This window comes from Xylocopa sonorina, chromosome 11 (assembly GCF_050948175.1).
Source record: "Xylocopa sonorina isolate GNS202 chromosome 11, iyXylSono1_principal, whole genome shotgun sequence".
Lineage (NCBI taxonomy): Eukaryota > Metazoa > Arthropoda > Insecta > Hymenoptera > Apidae > Xylocopa > Xylocopa sonorina.
This window is the reverse complement of record NC_135203.1, coordinates 11,997,109-12,013,721: the sequence shown is the minus strand read 5'-3', so window position 1 is coordinate 12,013,721 and position 16,613 is coordinate 11,997,109. Positions and strand designations below refer to the sequence as shown.

The window sequence follows — 16,613 nt, the reverse complement described above, 5'->3', positions numbered from 1 at the left end:
ACCTTTTTCTAAATATATCCATATCGAGTATATGGGGTGTAATAATCGAGCCATTCTCCTTAAAGGCGGTCGTATCTCGACAAGTTGAAACAACCGAGTTCATTTCTCGAACAATGGGTCGAAGAAAAAGTAAGCGACAAGCTCCGCAAAGAAAAAAGGCTATCGAACCTATGGACGTACTATTTACGTGTCCATTTTGTAACCATGAAAAATCGTGTGACGTTAAAATGTACGTCTCTCTATTTACAGTTAAGTCTACTTCGAATCTGGTACTCGTCTCTATCTCTATCGTTAATCGTTTTAGGGACAAAGGTCGAAAGACGGCAAGAATTTCGTGTCGAGTCTGTTTAGAGGATTATCAAACTAGCGTTAATGGATTGTCGGAACCAATTGATGTGTACAACGATTGGATCGACGCGTGTGATGCTATTAACTAATTATACTGATCGCCTACTTGATTTACACAATTCGTATTTAACGTTGATAATCTGTTTTAATTATTATTAATTAAATTATTATTATTATTATTATTATTAACGATTTTCGTCGCGCATAAAATGACATTAACGTATACGCGTGATGCTCAATAAATCTAACGTGCGCATATAAATATTTGTTTTTCTGTGTACGTCTTTTAATTTATAGATCTCGATTATTAAAGCATATTAAGGAGAATCACTTTGAAAGACGCGCTGCTTTCTCGAGCTATAAAGAGTGACGTGACTTTTGCATGCGTATGCACTGTGCATGCAATTTACCGCGGCGTGTATGCAGGTGTGCGTGTTCCTCGATGTTTACCATTTGGTGGCAGACAAGTATTGTACGCGTTTAAGAAGTTAGTTGACTATTCTAAACTAATCTGAAAATAACTGGACAAATAATTGGACAGTGTATACGTATTTTTGCTGGAAATTGATTACAGAGGTTAATTTAAGGAATTATTTTCGAACCGAGGTGTATCGGGGGGTTAATTTCATAAGCTAATTTCATATGTTGTATGCATGATATCCGTTTTAGTCGTCATCGTCCAAAAATATCGAAAGACTTGCCAAGTAACGGTCGATGTGTAATAGCGGAACAGATTGGCAATTTAGTTTTGCTTATTAAACTAATCTCGAAAGTATCATCGCGATGGATAAAACCAAGTCGCTCGGTGATGGGTGGGAACTACCACCTCTTCGTAGCTTGAACGATTTCCTTTTGGAATCTTCACGCTTTCAGTTCCCCAATTTCAAGGATTTAGAGAAATGGGGCAACAGAGTAGTAAACAATCTTGTCTATTACCAGACTAATTATCTTTACATGTGGATCGCTATTATACTTGTTGTGATGTAAGTAAACTCGCTGATATCTCAAATGTCTACCAATCTGTTATCCAGGTTGCACTAATTCTTCGTTATTTAGATCGGTAAACCCCATGAAAGGGATCGTTGGTATATCAGCGATGATGGCGATATGGGGCAAATGTACATATTCCTTTAATAACAACGAATCGTTTCTCAAATTTAAGGAAACTTATCCGGCGGTTGGACTAATACTTACCGTCGTTTGCGGAATCTATGTTCTTTATACGATAAATTCTGTTCTGATTATACTATTTGGCATTCTGTTGTCAGTTTCTGGTAATTTTCTTTTTCTCTAACGGTACAGTATTCTGTGGACAAAAATTGACCATTATAAAAATACGTTATCGATATTAATATTTTAGTGACTTTTGTACATGCATCGTTGAGATTAAGGAACGTGAAGAATAAGCTTGTTAACAAAATAGAGGCAATGGGCTTTGAACGTACTCCGATGGGACTTATCTTAAATTATTTCGGTATGAAAGAGGAACTTCTTACATAAGTTTGTATTCGTTCGTTCGTACCGGAGAATGATATACCTTTACGAAGATATATACCTTCGCCATTATAATCGTGTACATGTTTTTAAATATGTACATAAATGTTTCCTTTCCTCTTACACTTGAAATACTCTCCATTAAACTTTGTCGGTTTTATGGAATTTAAGGAATAATGTACTATACCGTTACTGTTTATGTGACATGGTTTCTTCAAATAAATTTCACCGTATCGTAAATAGAAATCAGTATTTCCAGTCATGAAATGTTTATATAAAAAATTTAACTATTATTATTATTGTTGTTACTATTATTATTATTATTATTATTATTATTGATATTAATTAATGATTGTATAGTAAGATGTGCGTGATCTGCGTTCTTATAATATAAAATTCAGTTGTTACTTATCCGTGTTGAATCTATCTGATAATTTTATACAATTTTATAGATCGTGTATTTCATTTATTTATGTATACAGCATATTCATTAAAAACGTATAGTCTTGTATACTCTATATATAATTCTATATATCTTAATTATATGTCACATAAAGAAAAAACGTGATAACACTCCTTGCAATGCGCAAAAGACAAAAATTTATTCCTTTCTTTGTACGATACTAACTATTCTTAAGTATTAAAGTCCACGAGCTTATTTCGTATACCAACACATCATTTATTGCCACATTTAACTTTTTATTATAATTTTTTTATTTCATTACGCAGAACATACGACTGGTATAATCGTACGTAAGCAAACAACTTTCATTCAATCGCTTCACTAGTAATCTGTTTCACGCAAGAAATTGTAACAACGCTTGGCAGTGAATATGTAATACATGGTAAAGATTCGGATGTTCCCGGGCAGATAGGTGAGAATTATTTCATTAAAGAATTTCATATAGTAAAATTGTAATAACAGTATAATAAATTATGTAATCGATTTTTATTATAATAATTTAAAAAGAAAATTATTTTATTGCATATGGCGGTTTTGTATTTATGAGGCGTGCGACTCTGCGTGTGTGTCGTATGTATGAGCAGCATACGTGGGTATAATCCAAGTTATAAATGTTATGCTAAAAATACTACGCTCACTTGTGAATTATACGTTGAAAGTACATGTTATCTATATTTTCATATATATATATATAGAGTGTGTATAATAAATAATTCTACATCGTGAGTATAGATTCTGCAATAGATGTTTTTCGAATAAGTAAAGAAAAAAGTATATAGGAAATATTTAACAAATTTTGTAAATGAAATAAGTAAGAAACAGGGCAGTATATATACACCTGTGTGTACCTAAAAGCACAATCGGAATGTAGTACTTGATGCGAGAAGAAAATATGTTCGACAATTACTCGAAACGTATACTGGTGCATCATTATGGAAGCACAGAACATTAACACCTGCGTATTCCTTTCATTGGAAAGAAATATTATAATTTCCTTTTTTTATTTGTGTATAAAAGTCAAACAAATCGTTCTGATTCATTCTATGGTACAATTCATTGTTTGATTTACAACATTTTTAAAGCTATTACGATGATAGTGCTAATTGTTGGCAAATGTGACAGTTGCAATTACACCGCATGTAAATGGCCAATTGAACGCGCATGATAATGCATGCATTTATATTTTGGGTTATCCGGTACATTTCATAATTTAATAGTTAAGGGGAAATACTCGGGTTAGGAGGAATAGTAATAATAATAATAATAATAATAATAATAATAATAATAATAAATCACCTGTAACAGCGTAAAAATATATTCTGTTAGTTCAGGTGTCGTTCAACTTTAAATTAAATTCTACACACGTACACTTACCTAAATAGATTACTATATCTTTGTTATAAATACTGTATTCGCTGGAGACAAAATGGTATTTGATAAATGTATTTGTGGAGAAAGGGTACCGATATTTGTTTTTGGAAAAGGTACTAAATAAGTATGATTTGCCGGCGCGTAACCCATATTTTCCATTGTATTTATAAAGTCCTAGAAAAGACATAAAAATACATTCAGGTTTTAATCAACACGGTTGTTGGTTGAACGTATAAGTTTGCCTTATACTCACTTCGACGGTGTCTGTGGCAGACATTGACACTGTTTCTTTTTTACCATTCGGCAGTCTTAAACAAAGTCTGATGGGAGACGTACAATCTGTGGAAAAATGTATTATTTTAATTAATCACACACAAGCGATAACACGATCGAATGCGATGCGTAACTTGAAAGAAAAAACAAGCATCTTTACCAGTTTTAGCCTTACTCGAGCCAGATTTTAGTCCGCACAATAATTTCCCCTAAAATAACATCTACGTGTCAACATTACAGTCAAATTAGATTTAGTAGTGATATTAAATGCACGGATTTCAGCATACCTTTGAGCTTATTTCTTGATTGTTTTCATTCAATTCGTCCGATTCGTTCATTCTCCTCTTCTTAGTTATATTATGAAACGTATTGAACGACATACTTGCACTCGAACTTTGAATAGTGGTTGTATCGTTGATACTATCTACGAGCACGATAATCGTGTAAATATACTAAATAGAAGAAATATTTTGGGATTAAGTACATCAAGTATTTTAGAGAATATCGATTACCTGATTCGTTTAAATTATCGATTGTGTGTTTAAATGCTTTGGCAATACTACTATTACTATTACTACTACTACTACTACAATCCTGTAAATAAAATTTAATTATTTACATACGTAACTTTACTACTCGGCTTAAACATGAAATGTGTTATACATACAAATGAATTAGTTACAGAAGCTTCTTTTGTTGTTGTGGCAGTACAGTTATTCCATTTTTTAGAATCAACAGATTCGCATACTTTAGCGTTACTTGTCACGCATTCTGGCGATGGGTGAGAGCTTAACATATCGTTTAGAACAGAGATTAAAATGTCTACTGTAATGTGATTGTAAGTTTCCATGCATTCTCCTGTTCTAGGATCTATTACTGCTAGATAAGGGTATTCGTACACGTCGTACAGATGCACATAACGGTTCCCATCGCTTGAATTCGACAAGACCTATTTAAATATGCAGTTTTAAATATGCGACGCGGACTGTATCTTCTTCTTTTATAGAATAGTAGAAACGTCTCGTACGTAATACCCTACCTGCCATAAAATAAAATGATCCTTTACGATCTCTTGAATCTGTTGATTCGACCATACGTCTCTATTAAGAATCTGGCAGGCAAATTCTTGAGGATTCTGAATATTTACAAGTAACCAACGATTCAACGATTTGGCGTGTTCACGGGCTTCCATAAAGGAACCCAGAAAGAGGATATTGCAAGGCGGACGAAACAGATCCTCCAATCGTTTGGACTTGCAATAAGACATTTGTTTCACTCCACCCACTTTACAAGTCATTTCTTCTTCCTGTCGTTCTGTACGGCGAAGAGAAAAAGAAGGAAAACCGATTAAGTAACGCGATTAGATTACATTACGTACAATCTCTATTATATTAAATGAAATTATATATTCACGGGTCTCCACTGCAAAGTCTCTAAATTTATCAAAGACGTTAGTGGACAATCTTGGCAGAGAACATATCGGGCCAGACGGCACCAAGACTTCCTGTATAGGTAAAATAGGGGGTCTAACTTCTGGTTCTGATTCTGGAGCGTGTAACGGTTCTGGTCCTTGTCCGCTCTCAAACATCAAACTGATCGCAGTTTCCACGTTCCCGTCGGCTAACGATAGATACTGGCGAGCTGTCGCTTCGCTCTCCCCTAGTAATAGTAGACGTAAGATGACTTTATTGTATTAACATGTATTAACATGTATTAACATGTATTATTTGCATGCATTTATGTGCAGTGCTCACCCGTCACTTCTATAAATTTCTCAATCAGTTCTTGGTCCATTGCGTGTCCTTATATTAAAGTAACTAAGTATATCGAATAAAATGAACACGTAACGTTAGTCATTTAACATAATAGATCGTTGATGAATATAATATTTAATTCGAGTCAAGTGAAAATTGAATATTTAATCTTCTTCGAATGACAATGACGCGAAGCGCCTATCCCTTGCGCTATGCTCGACGAAAGAACGGTTGCCTGCACTGTATTTTACCGGTCCCAGAAACATTTCGATCACAAACGAGCTGCTATATTCCCTGAACAATTTTCGGAATATTTCATTTCAACTGTAATCGCCATTATATGTATACAGCAATCATACTTTATGTCCTCTGTAATTGAATAATTGAATATATCTTTCCATCTATCTATCCAACTATCTACATAAAGTGTGTATGCATGTATGTATGTGTGATAACCGATGGAAATTGTAGGAAAATTGTGTGGGATAAAAGTATCGCATTTAACCTTAGCTAAACAAGACGATCGGTCCGGAATTTACACGAATTTTCTAATAACCACTACAGTTAAACGGCCGTATCATCCTTCGCGAGAACACATTCCTCCAGAAGCACGTACGATTGATTCACCGTTGAATTCTAGGAAAAACGTTCGTTACTCGTCGTGACATCTCTCGGAGTCGAGCCGAAACCGCGAGTAGTTGCTGACAGATAGAAATTGGTATCTATTTTAACGCATCATGGAGGAATGTTTATCCTTGATTCTTAACGAACATCGCGTAGAAGCGAATAAGAGGAAGCTTCGGGATAAAAGCCGCTACTTTGCGTCCCTTTTCTCCCACAATTTTAACGATTCTGATAACAAAGAGCATATTATTAATTACGATATCGCTTTGTGTACTTTGCAGGTTAGAATTTTCCAATTGACATCAATCATCGGTGTCATTAGAAAATGCATCGTTTGTTTAATGCATCGTGTGTTTCTAGAATTTTGTCCAATGGATCCACGACGATAACTATTCGGAGGTGCTTTGTCATTCCATTAAATCTTCCTTGACAAAGTTCACGCGAGATCATTTCTTAGAATTACTAAATATATTAGAACTGAGCGTACTGTTTATGGTTGATGAATTAACGCACGATGCTATGGACATCCTAGTGTTACGTTGGTTGCTACCAGAGAGAATAATCGATATATGGTTATTAGCGCAAGAGTTGAGCTTAAAAGTGTTAGAGGATATATGCCTTTCCGTTTGTTTAGACCGGTTCGAAGAACTTCCTGTACCTTTGATCGTCGAATTGAGCAAGGACAATGCCGTTCGATTAATAAAAAATGTTAACGTCAGATCTTCCATCGAGCATTTAAACTTGATAAGAAACGAATGGATGAAATTTCACCTGGTAATTAATATCCGTTGTTACATTTTTACAAAGGTAATTTTCACTTCACAGTATTCCGCTCGTAGACATCGGATAATATTGGGAACATCAAGGAGGAGAGAGAACCAAAATTTGTACAGGGTACAGTTGGTTACAGAGCGCACGAACGTGCCGGTAAGATAGCATATCTATACACTTGGGACGGTAGGGTTTTAACGGAATGTACGCAAGCGAACGATGTACGTTTTTCAAGAAAATGTTTAATCGGAGCGCAAGTAGCTGGCAGAGGTGCGTTTCTAGTAAATCGTACGCGTTCATATTTTGTTGGATTAATCATTGATAATGCCGTCTTAGGTTTCAGTGTATACATAGTCGGAGGTGAAATGGGTTTAGGCACCGGCCAGTTTAACGACATTATTTGGCGTTACTGTCTTCTTTCTAAGAGATGGTATTATCAAGCAAAGTTGCCGATTCAGAGGCGACATATGGTTGCTGTATTTTTAAGAAACAAATTAATAGTAGTAGGCGGCGTAGGAAGGCATAGGTTGAAGTTATGTACCGTCGATATTCTTAACATTCATACAGGTTAAACGTTGGTTTTACTAGAAAAGGAGAGATAGAAATGTGAAAATTTTTTGCTGTATAAGTAAGATACGTATCCACGATTTCAGGTAGCTGGGAAAAAGGTGCAGACGTTCCTGAGAGTTTCACCGATGTTCCTCCTCATTGTGTTCTAAATGGGAAGCTATTCTTACTGAAATCGTTCGTTTATATTTATTGCATCGAAAAAAATGATTGGCAAACCGTGGTAATATCGAACGGTCCGGTTGCACAGAAAGTGGATGCGTTCCTTACACGTGGCACAACTTTATTTTCGACCGGTGAATCTTGGGAGAGCGAAGGTACCGTTGGTTATCGAAGCGCACAAGGTAATCATTTAGATGGAACGATTGTCTCCAGAATCAGTATCGTAAAAGACTCCGTTTGCGAGAGAGAGGACAAAATGTTAATAGATACGAGTATCGTATTCAGGAGTGACTGGTATCATTTAAGATACGCGCAGGTCGATGATATCGGTATAATGATATTGAATGTTCATCGGGATGAAGAATATCGATACTTGCATTTGCATAGAGAGATAAAGAAGGATTTCGAAAGTTTTTTCATTCCCAAGTTGGTTTGCTTTAATTTTATCTCTCCCGATACGTTGTACGATATCGCGTAATTCTAATTGCTTTCGCTTCTATGCTCTCATCTATTTACCGAGATAGATAAAGGAGACGGGTATATATAGAAGGGGTAAAGAAAATTGACATCGTGATATTTGAATTATCTTTGATTTATCTCAAATTTTGTAACGGAAGCAGTCTTCAAACGTGTATAACACGACAGTGCGTATGATTACATGGAATAAGAATGTTGATGTTTCGGTAGTGTTAAACTATGTCGCGTACACACGCGACTACACAGTCATCTAGGCAAGATAAGTAATGTTCTTTCTAGTACGAGGATGCTGGCTATCTTGCCGAGTCTGACTGCATACAACGAAAGTTTTCTCGATTCGTACTTTCTTTACACTGCCGTTATGCACGATTGTGTGATTTAACATATGCTAATTCGTGTATACAGCAAAGCTCGTATTAACGTATAGATCGCGCGTGCTATCCGTAGTATTGCTGATAGATAGTATCGACATGATTTCTTTTCTTACCATATAAACATTTGTTTTTTTGTTTTTTGTTTTGCGATATGATAAGCACACAAAAAGTAAATATAGAATAGCGTGAATAGAATAGTTTTTTCCAATTTCCCTTTCGTACACGAGCGTTATATTTTTTTACAGTTGATTTTTACATGTTTCTTCTTTGCGGAAGCTGAAAACAAATTGATTGAAACGAAGAAGCGTTCTCGTCGAACCGACGATCGATAATACGTAATATAACGAACGATCTTAACCTACCTTCTTATCGTGTTGCGATTCATCGCACACGTGTTGATCGATCACGATTTCGCTATTCGTTACCGCTGGTAACGTTCAGAGCGAAAGCAGCATTCGTCTCACCCTTTTTACCGATCGCGCGAGCAACGTATTGACCCACGTCGCTGGCCGTGCACGCTTTGATACGCAACTCGAACGATTTGTCACCGTCCGAGCTGAAGAGGTACCTGCTGCTAGATTCTGGGAGCGCTTTTCCATCTTTCAACCACGTTACTGTGTAAAAGTATGCAGAGAGATATCGTTAGTTTAGTAAAATCGATTGGAATGTGTCATCTATGCGTGAGAACAGTTTCCCTGTACCTTTTAGAGGCGCGGTTTCAGTCTTGCATACGAATGTAACCGATTCGCCTTCGCTTACCGTCGCAGATTGTGGGAATGTCGTGAAGACTGGACTCTTCGGTTCCTCGTTTGGAACTAACGGGAGCGAAGAAACGGTTAGGTGTGCGCGTATATTATAGATACGGTGTTAACGAAGGGACATGTTGCATCAACCGATCGAACGAACATACCGAGTACGTTTAATGTACACGACGAGAAGCTCTCTCCTGCGTCATTGAATGCTTCGCAAGTATAAGTGCCAGAATCTTCGGGGAAGATCTCGGCAATGGTCAATTTGTAGATGTTAGCCTCGCTGCTATACTGGAAGTCCTTGCTGGGCTTGATTTCTTTGTTGTTGTGAAGCCAGACTACGTCAAACTTCTTCGCACCGATTATTCGACAACTTAGGACGACGGATTCTCCGTCCTTTACGAACATACTGGTCAGATGATCTACGATCTTCGGAGGCTTGTCGTCGGTCATTTTCTTCGTTGCTGCACTCGCCATGGCTGAAACGTCCGGGTTTCGTTTTTAGCTTACAACAAATTTTACGCTTACAATCCCATTTACGTGGAACATTGTATTTGGCGAGTTATTCTTAACTTACGTTTCACGGTCAATTTGCAGGAAGTAGTTGCGGTACCGATGCTGTTGCTCGCCTGGCAACTGTATTCGCCTTCATCTTCGGGGAACACTTCATTGATTACGAGAGTTGCTACGCCGCCTTTGTACTTTAAGCTCATTATTTCCGAGGAGCTCAGCGTCTAAAATGATATACGTCTCTTTTAGATTTCGCAACTTTTTCGCAAAATAGATCGCCCAACAATTTCGATACTCGTTCTACTTGCCTTGCCATTCTTGGACCAAGTGATTTGTGGCTCCGGATCACCGTTTACGTTAACGCTAAGCTCTAGTTGTTCTCCATCGTTGATAGTGAGGTCGCTGAGCTTTTTCGTGAATTCCGGCGCTCTCATCGACTCGTCCGGCGGATCTTCGACGACAATGTTAAACGGTAAATAAATAAATGATCGTTCGGATTTTCTCCGCGGCTAGATGATACATTCTTCACTTACAAACTAACTCCTTGGTTGTACTTCTGGAACGCGACGGGCTACCGGCAGCGTCAAGCCCGTATTTCTTGCCAGTTCGTTTTTCCGTACTGGAATCTACGGTCTAACGAGAGATATTGTGTTATATTATACGCATATACGACTATGCTAGCATATAGTAGTTCTCTTACACTCGATTTATAGGAAGTTGAACTGGTAGAGTTGTGCTTAGTCGTGGAACTACTGTAGTTGTGACTCTGCGTGGTGGAGGAACTATATCCGCTGTACCCGCCGGCTTTGTGTACCTTTATAATCGGCGGTGGTGCCGGTTTCAGCGGTTGCTCGATGAATTTTCGATCTACGGAATCGGATTCGTAATTAACAATTAATCAACGAGGTCGTGGGATGGTAGGAAGGGTAGGTAGTATAGTGGTATAGCTGTACCTCCGGAATGTAGGAGATCGTGCGCCAATTTAAGTTGCTCCTCGGTTTCGCCGGTGCCTGCAAACAAAGAAACAAACGTTTCGCGGATAGTGAACATTTTCTTCCTAAATACTAAATAAAAGTTTTACCTTCAACAATGACGACGCAACTAGTTTCATCTTTCCCGTGAATGTTGGTCGCTACGCAACGATATTTCCCGCTATCCCCTGGTTTGCAGTCGATTATTTCCATCGTAACGACACCGTCCGCGTGTGTCATCGCGTAATTATACTTGGAGAGCTCCTCCCTGTCCTTGTACCATTTAACCGTCGGCGTTGGATTACCGCTGAGGCAACAAAGCAGTTTGCACGTTTGCCTGACTTGAATTACACGCGGCCGGAGTAGGAAGGTGAAGCTTGGCGCCGACTCGATCGTCTCCAACCAAACGTTGTAGCCAAGCGGTTCTCTTCTTCGGACTGGATGCAATTCTGGTCTGTACTTTGGAATCTCTCTGGGCAGCGCTGCGAGAGTTGAAAATAATAATACATATTCAGTCGACGATACAGTGATATTAACCGAGACTGTTTAAAACTTACGCTGCACGTTCAAGAAAACGACCTCTTCCCTGTACCCGTAATGATTCTCCGCCCTGATCACGTACTCTCCTCTGTCCTCTAACTTCACTCTGTTTATAATGAACGTGTAATCGTCGCCGTGATATCGTTTCATGAATTTCACGGATTGTCGAAGTTCCTGATTGTTGTGGAACCACGTAAGGGTTGGCGAGGCGATCGCGATCACGCGACACGTGAACTTTACGCTTTGTCCTTCGTAAGCGAACGCGCTCGTGGGTTTGATCACGAACCTCGGTGCCGCTTGTCGTCGATCTGGGGAAAATAGAATTCGAAGTTATTCTCTCTAGTCGGAGATGGCCGGAATATTATCATCGGTTTACCGAAGCAGGAATCGTAGATCTTGTACTTCTCGATCAGCAATTTTCTCAGCGAGGAATATTCAGCTAGGCGACCAATAGGAAGTACGTATTTTTCCCAGTTCTCGTACTTGGCCCGGAGCCTGTCCCTGAATTTCAGATACCTGCTGGTTGCGATCGGGGTTGTACGGTTGCTGTGGTCACCGGTTAGCCACGGATGTAGAAGGCACTCGTGAGCGGTCATGCGTTTTCTGGTGACGATGAGGGAAAGTTTAACGATAGAGTATGCGCAGATGCGCTAGTTACAACAAGTGTCGGTTAGATCTTTGCCACGTACTCTTTATTCTTGACGAGTAATCGTCTGATAAAGTCCTTGCCCTCTTCGGAGACATCGCGGAACGCCTCCTCGTCGAAGTCCCAGTCGCAGGCCTTAACGTTCTTCAGGGTCTCGATGTCGTTGTCACCGGCGAACGGCGAAAGACCGCTTAATCTGTCGTTGGAATGAGATTCGTTTCACCTGTTAGAAGAGAGCGATGGGAGCGAGGTGATCGCGTGAACGTTACTTACAGAACGTAGGCCAAGACACCGCAAGCCCACATGTCCGTGTAGAAGCCGACCGGTTCGCGTTCAACGATTTCAGGGGCGGCAAATTCTGCCGTACCGGTACTGATCTTGACCACTTCGTTGGGATCGAGTTTCGTAGCTAGGCCAAAGTCGATCAGTTTCACGTTGGTGCTGGTACGCGTCTGACACATGATGTTCTCGGGCTTGATATCTGACAAGAAAACGAAAGAATCGTAGAAATGGATAACAAGAGGATTAGAGAGAATTGACCAACTTACCCAAGTGTATAATGTTCTTCTCGTGCATGTGCTTTACGGCTTCGCAGATCTGTCGCATGTAATTGATCACTTCAGCCTCGGACATGGTGTAACCCTCGGCTGTGATTCTCTCGAAGAGTTCGCCACCGGACAAGCTGAAAAGCGGCGAAAAAAGGGAGTAATTGTTATATAGATGAAGTCACGATGGAGGAAGGCGTGATAGAGAGGTGAGAGAGAGAGAGAGAGAGAGAGACTTACAACTCGAAAATCAAGACCATCTCGTCGTCGTCTTCGAAGGCGTCGTGGAGATTGATCAACTTTGGATGATGAAGTTGATTCATTATGTCGATCTCCTTTCTGATGAGTTCCTTCTCCATCGTGTGGGAGACGGGAATAAATTTGGCCGCGAATATATTTCCGGTGGATCTCTCGCGGCAACGGTGGACCACACCGAACGCGCCTGTACCGATCTCCTCGAGAATGTCGTATCTGTCGTAGACCGAGATGTGTTTGATCTCGACCGGCTGCGGCACATACTTGCTGTAGATATCGAAGACGAATTGATCGTAATCTCGTGGCTTCTCGTCGTCTCGTCCGCGAATCTTCTTGCCGGTCTCGTCCACTTTGTACTCCTTTCGTTTGAACTCCCTCTTGACGGTACCCTTGGTCGTGATCAACGGCGTAACCTCGCTGGGGTCCGATCGTCCGTAAATGTTCTCCGCGGAGACTCGGAAATCGTACTGGTGTCCCGGGCTAAGTCCGGTGACAGCCATCGAGCAGAATCTGGTGTTACCGACTCTGATCCAGCTGGTCATCGGGTGTTCCCGTTTCTCGACCAGGTAATTGGTGATGTTGCTGCCGCCGTCCCAAACCGGTGGCTTCCAGGTGAGCGCCAACGAGTCGTGGCCGATGTTGTCGATCTGAGGGAACCTAGGCGGATCCGGCCTGTCGCTGATCTGAATCTTTATGATCGCGGTATCCTGACCGAGATCGTTCTCCGCGGTGATTCGATACGGTCCTGAATCGATGCGGCTACCATCTATGATCGTGAGCACGGCGTGCCTCTCCTTCACCTCGACGGTATAGTGACCCCCGGACTCGATCGTCTCTCCCTCTCGCACCCAAGTGATCTTCGGCTTCGGATAGCCGGTGAACGGAATCTTGATTACCACGTTCACGCCCTTGTCGAAGAACGCCGTGTCCCGGAACCTAGGCGGAACGTTCAATTTCGGCGGCGTCTTGATCAACAGTTCACCCTTGGTCGACTTGACGCCGCATTTGTTCACGGCGCGACAGTGGTACTCGTCCGCGTCTTCGCCGAACACGTCGTGTATGATCAGATTGTGCACGTCGCCTTCCGAGTATATGTTATATCGGGATCCGGGTACGAGCTCGCGCGCACCCTTGAACCAGGTGATCGTCGGTTTCGGAATACCTATGATCTTGCACTGGAAGTGGGCGTTGTGGTTTTGCACACAACTGACCTTGTGCAGCGGTTGAATAACCTCCGGTGCCTTGGCCGCTTGGGGATCGGTGATCTTGACCGAGGTCGAGGCTTTCGATTCCGGGCCGAGGCCGGCCGCGTTCTGGGCGAACACGCGGAACTCGTACTGCCTTCCCTCGATCAGGTTGGCGATGTTGATCTGCGTAGGCAGGCATATGGCTACGTTCACGCGCTGCCACGCTTGGCTGCCGACCTCGCGTTTGTCGATCCAGTAACCTTGAATCTTCGAGCCACCGTCCGATTCCGGTCTCTCCCACGAGAGGTTCACGAAATCTCCGCCGACCTCGGTCACCTTTGGCGTTCCCGGTGGTCCCGGTGGATCGAACGGCGCCTTCGCTTTAATAGGATTCGTCCCTTCCAGCGGCGGCCCCATTCCATTGTCGTTCACGGCCATCACGCGGAACAGATACTCCTGTCCCTCGGTCAGCCCCTGTACCATGAACGTGCAATCTTTGCAGAACGACGACACGATGATCCAGTGCGGAAGGCTGATGTCGCGCCGTTCGACGACGTAGTGGGTCACGCGAAGGCCGCCGTCGAATTTCGGTGGACGCCAGGACAGCGTGCACGTGTGTTTGTTAATGTCGGAAACGTCGAGCGGACCGGTTGGCGGACCTGGTAGTCCGGTGATGTACACGTTGAACGAACCGCTCACGCTGCCACTGTCGTTTGAGATCGATAGATCGTAAACGCCCGCGTCGTCCTTCTGTATATCCTTTATGAAGATGATTAGATATTCGTCGAACACGGTGTACTTTATGTGACCCGTCTCGACCACCTTGCGGCCGTCTTTCTTCAATACCACGTCCATCGGCTGGTCGCCGCTGTAATAGATCTTGATCTTCGTGTTATCGCCCTCGGCCAGGTACAAGTCATCCGGCATGCGCTCGATGCGAGGTGGTGTACCGATCTTCAGCCGGCAGGTTGTCGTCGCTATGCCGAGAGGATTCGAGATCTGACAGCTGTAATCTCCAGCGTCCGCGTCCATCACGTCCGATATGACCAGCCTGTAAATTCCGTCGAACGTCTCGGCACGGAAACGGCCGCCGAGAGTGATCTCCCTGCCGTTCCTTAACCACCTGAAATCAAACGAAACCGGAGCAACATTAATCTTTCGATCGATAATCTAATCTTCGGTCTTCGACCGCGGGGCGAAGGATACGAACCTCGCGGTCGGCAACGGTTTTCCGGTAGCCTCGCACTCGAGCACCATAGTTTTGCCGAGCGGTACGTTCGTGCTGATCGGTAGATTCTTGATGAATTCCGGTTTCTCGCCGCCCTCGACCTCGCAGATCTTTACGGGGGTGGTGCAAGAGCTCGGCTCGGATCGACCCGCGGCGTTCACCGCGAAGATTCGGAACTCGTAGTCGCCCCGTTCGATCAGGTGCAGGACAGTGTACTCCGTGTCGGTGACGTTGTACTCGTTGCATTTTGCCCAAAGCGCGCTACCGACCTCGCGTTTCTCGATCACGTAGCCGGTGATGCGGCTGCCACCGTCTGATACCGGTGCCTCCCACTTCAGGTCGACGTAGTTCTTGCCTACTTTTACGACTTGCGGCGTGCCCGGTGGCGACGGCACGTTGAATTTGCTCTTCAACTTGAACGGCGGCGATGGTGGACTCGGTTTGCTGAACCCAGCCGCGTTCTTCGCGCGCACTCTGAACTCGTACTCGTGCCCGCTCAGCAAATTGTAACAAATATAAGTGGGATCTTTGACCAGGTAGTCGTTGGCGACTCGCCATTGCGCATCGTCGGCAGGGTCGCGGAACTCGATCTTGTAACCCTGAGCGAGAGAAAGAGGTATCACCGTGAAATAACCGTTTCGATATTCGACGATACTCGGACAACGGGCGCACGAATATCGTTTGCTACAAACCTGAATGCGGGAACCACCGTCGGACATTGGTCGGGTCCATACCAGGGTAGCGTTCGAGGTATCCCAATCGATAACGCGTGGCTGTCCCGGTGGATCTGGTACGGTGAATGGGAATTTGGCGGTGATCGGTTCGTCGGCTTGTAACGGTTCCGATATTCCGTATTGATTCTCAGCACGTATTCGGAAGTTGTATTGGCGGTTCGGTTCGAGACCGATCACGTCGTAATGGGTATTCCTCACGAAACTGCTAAGCTTCGTCCAATACTGTGGTAAAGTATCATTATGTGGTCGTATCATTAGTGTCGTTTATCATTATTTCTTATTGTTTTTTTTAAATCGTTCACTTTTCAAATTCTAAGGAGAGTAAGAAAATCGAAAGAAAGATAACTACCCCAGCAGGATCCAGTTTCTCGACGATGTAGTTCGTAATGGGCGAACCGCCGTCGTCGAACGGAGGTTTCCACGACAGCGTACAAGTTTCAGGAGTGATGTCGGAGATATCGAGCGGTCCTTGCGGCGGTGATGGTTTATCTGCAAGAGCGAGTATTTTTTAATTGACGGACAATCGTAGAGCGGAATAAGGATAATACTATTTCTCGGGCAAATGCTTAC

The 16,613-nt window shown here is 42.4% G+C and overlaps 5 protein-coding genes across 6 annotated transcripts in view; 3 read left to right on the top strand and 2 right to left on the bottom strand.

The window, feature by feature from the left end:
- Positions 1-106: 106 nt before the first annotated feature.
- Positions 107-461, top strand: LOC143429045 (transcription elongation factor 1 homolog). The gene is made up of 2 exons (XM_076904421.1): positions 107-229; positions 305-461. The coding sequence occupies exons 1-2, from the start codon at positions 114-116 to the stop codon at positions 435-437; spliced, it is 249 nt and encodes an 82-aa protein (XP_076760536.1). The 5' UTR covers positions 107-113; the 3' UTR covers positions 438-461.
- Positions 462-800: 339 nt separating this feature from the next.
- Positions 801-2,788, top strand: Jwa (PRA1 family protein Jwa). The gene is made up of 5 exons (XM_076904781.1): positions 801-924; positions 1,018-1,331; positions 1,405-1,622; positions 1,709-1,822; positions 2,572-2,788. The coding sequence occupies exons 2-5, from the start codon at positions 1,132-1,134 to the stop codon at positions 2,628-2,630; spliced, it is 591 nt and encodes a 196-aa protein (XP_076760896.1). The 5' UTR covers positions 801-924; positions 1,018-1,131; the 3' UTR covers positions 2,631-2,788.
- An 834-nt stretch (positions 2,789-3,622) lies between these two features.
- LOC143429181 (UBX domain-containing protein 7) lies at positions 3,623-5,793 on the bottom strand. The gene is made up of 9 exons (XM_076904665.1): positions 5,704-5,793; positions 5,363-5,608; positions 4,989-5,263; positions 4,617-4,898; positions 4,462-4,543; positions 4,237-4,373; positions 4,110-4,158; positions 3,930-4,015; positions 3,623-3,850 (listed from the first exon to the last, which is right to left on the bottom strand). The coding sequence occupies exons 1-9, from the start codon at positions 5,741-5,743 to the stop codon at positions 3,692-3,694; spliced, it is 1,356 nt and encodes a 451-aa protein (XP_076760780.1). The 5' UTR covers positions 5,744-5,793; the 3' UTR covers positions 3,623-3,691.
- Positions 5,794-6,432: 639 nt separating this feature from the next.
- LOC143428761 (uncharacterized) lies at positions 6,433-8,314 on the top strand. Of its 2 annotated transcripts, XM_076903877.1 has the most exons (6): positions 6,433-6,608; positions 6,688-7,101; positions 7,167-7,368; positions 7,435-7,665; positions 7,752-7,961; positions 8,010-8,314. In XM_076903877.1, exons 1-6 carry the CDS (start codon positions 6,441-6,443, stop codon positions 8,303-8,305), a joined length of 1,521 nt encoding a protein of 506 aa, XP_076759992.1. In that variant the 5' UTR covers positions 6,433-6,440; the 3' UTR covers positions 8,306-8,314. The 2 variants fall into 2 exon arrangements, with proteins under 2 accessions (XP_076759992.1, XP_076759991.1); XM_076903876.1 differs by lacking the exon at positions 8,010-8,314 and having other exon boundaries at positions 7,756-7,951.
- A 420-nt stretch (positions 8,315-8,734) lies between these two features.
- Positions 8,735-16,613, bottom strand: part of Bent (projectin protein bent) — a 55,972-nt gene continuing 48,093 nt past the window's right edge. Inside the window, exons 88-106 of the mRNA XM_076904749.1 lie at positions 16,393-16,532; positions 16,002-16,265; positions 15,292-15,908; positions 12,880-15,204; positions 12,643-12,776; positions 12,368-12,575; positions 12,138-12,290; positions 11,825-12,051; positions 11,466-11,756; positions 11,019-11,390; positions 10,891-10,947; positions 10,638-10,804; positions 10,471-10,570; positions 10,246-10,388; positions 10,005-10,161; positions 9,589-9,906; positions 9,380-9,493; positions 9,041-9,292; positions 8,735-8,954 (exon numbers count right to left, since the gene is read on the bottom strand). Coding sequence (XP_076760864.1) covers positions 9,093-9,292; positions 9,380-9,493; positions 9,589-9,906; positions 10,005-10,161; positions 10,246-10,388; positions 10,471-10,570; positions 10,638-10,804; positions 10,891-10,947; positions 11,019-11,390; positions 11,466-11,756; positions 11,825-12,051; positions 12,138-12,290; positions 12,368-12,575; positions 12,643-12,776; positions 12,880-15,204; positions 15,292-15,908; positions 16,002-16,265; positions 16,393-16,532 — 5,987 coding nt within the window. The 3' untranslated portion in view covers positions 8,735-8,954; positions 9,041-9,092. The remainder of the gene's footprint in view (positions 8,955-9,040; positions 9,293-9,379; positions 9,494-9,588; positions 9,907-10,004; positions 10,162-10,245; positions 10,389-10,470; positions 10,571-10,637; positions 10,805-10,890; positions 10,948-11,018; positions 11,391-11,465; positions 11,757-11,824; positions 12,052-12,137; positions 12,291-12,367; positions 12,576-12,642; positions 12,777-12,879; positions 15,205-15,291; positions 15,909-16,001; positions 16,266-16,392; positions 16,533-16,613) is intronic.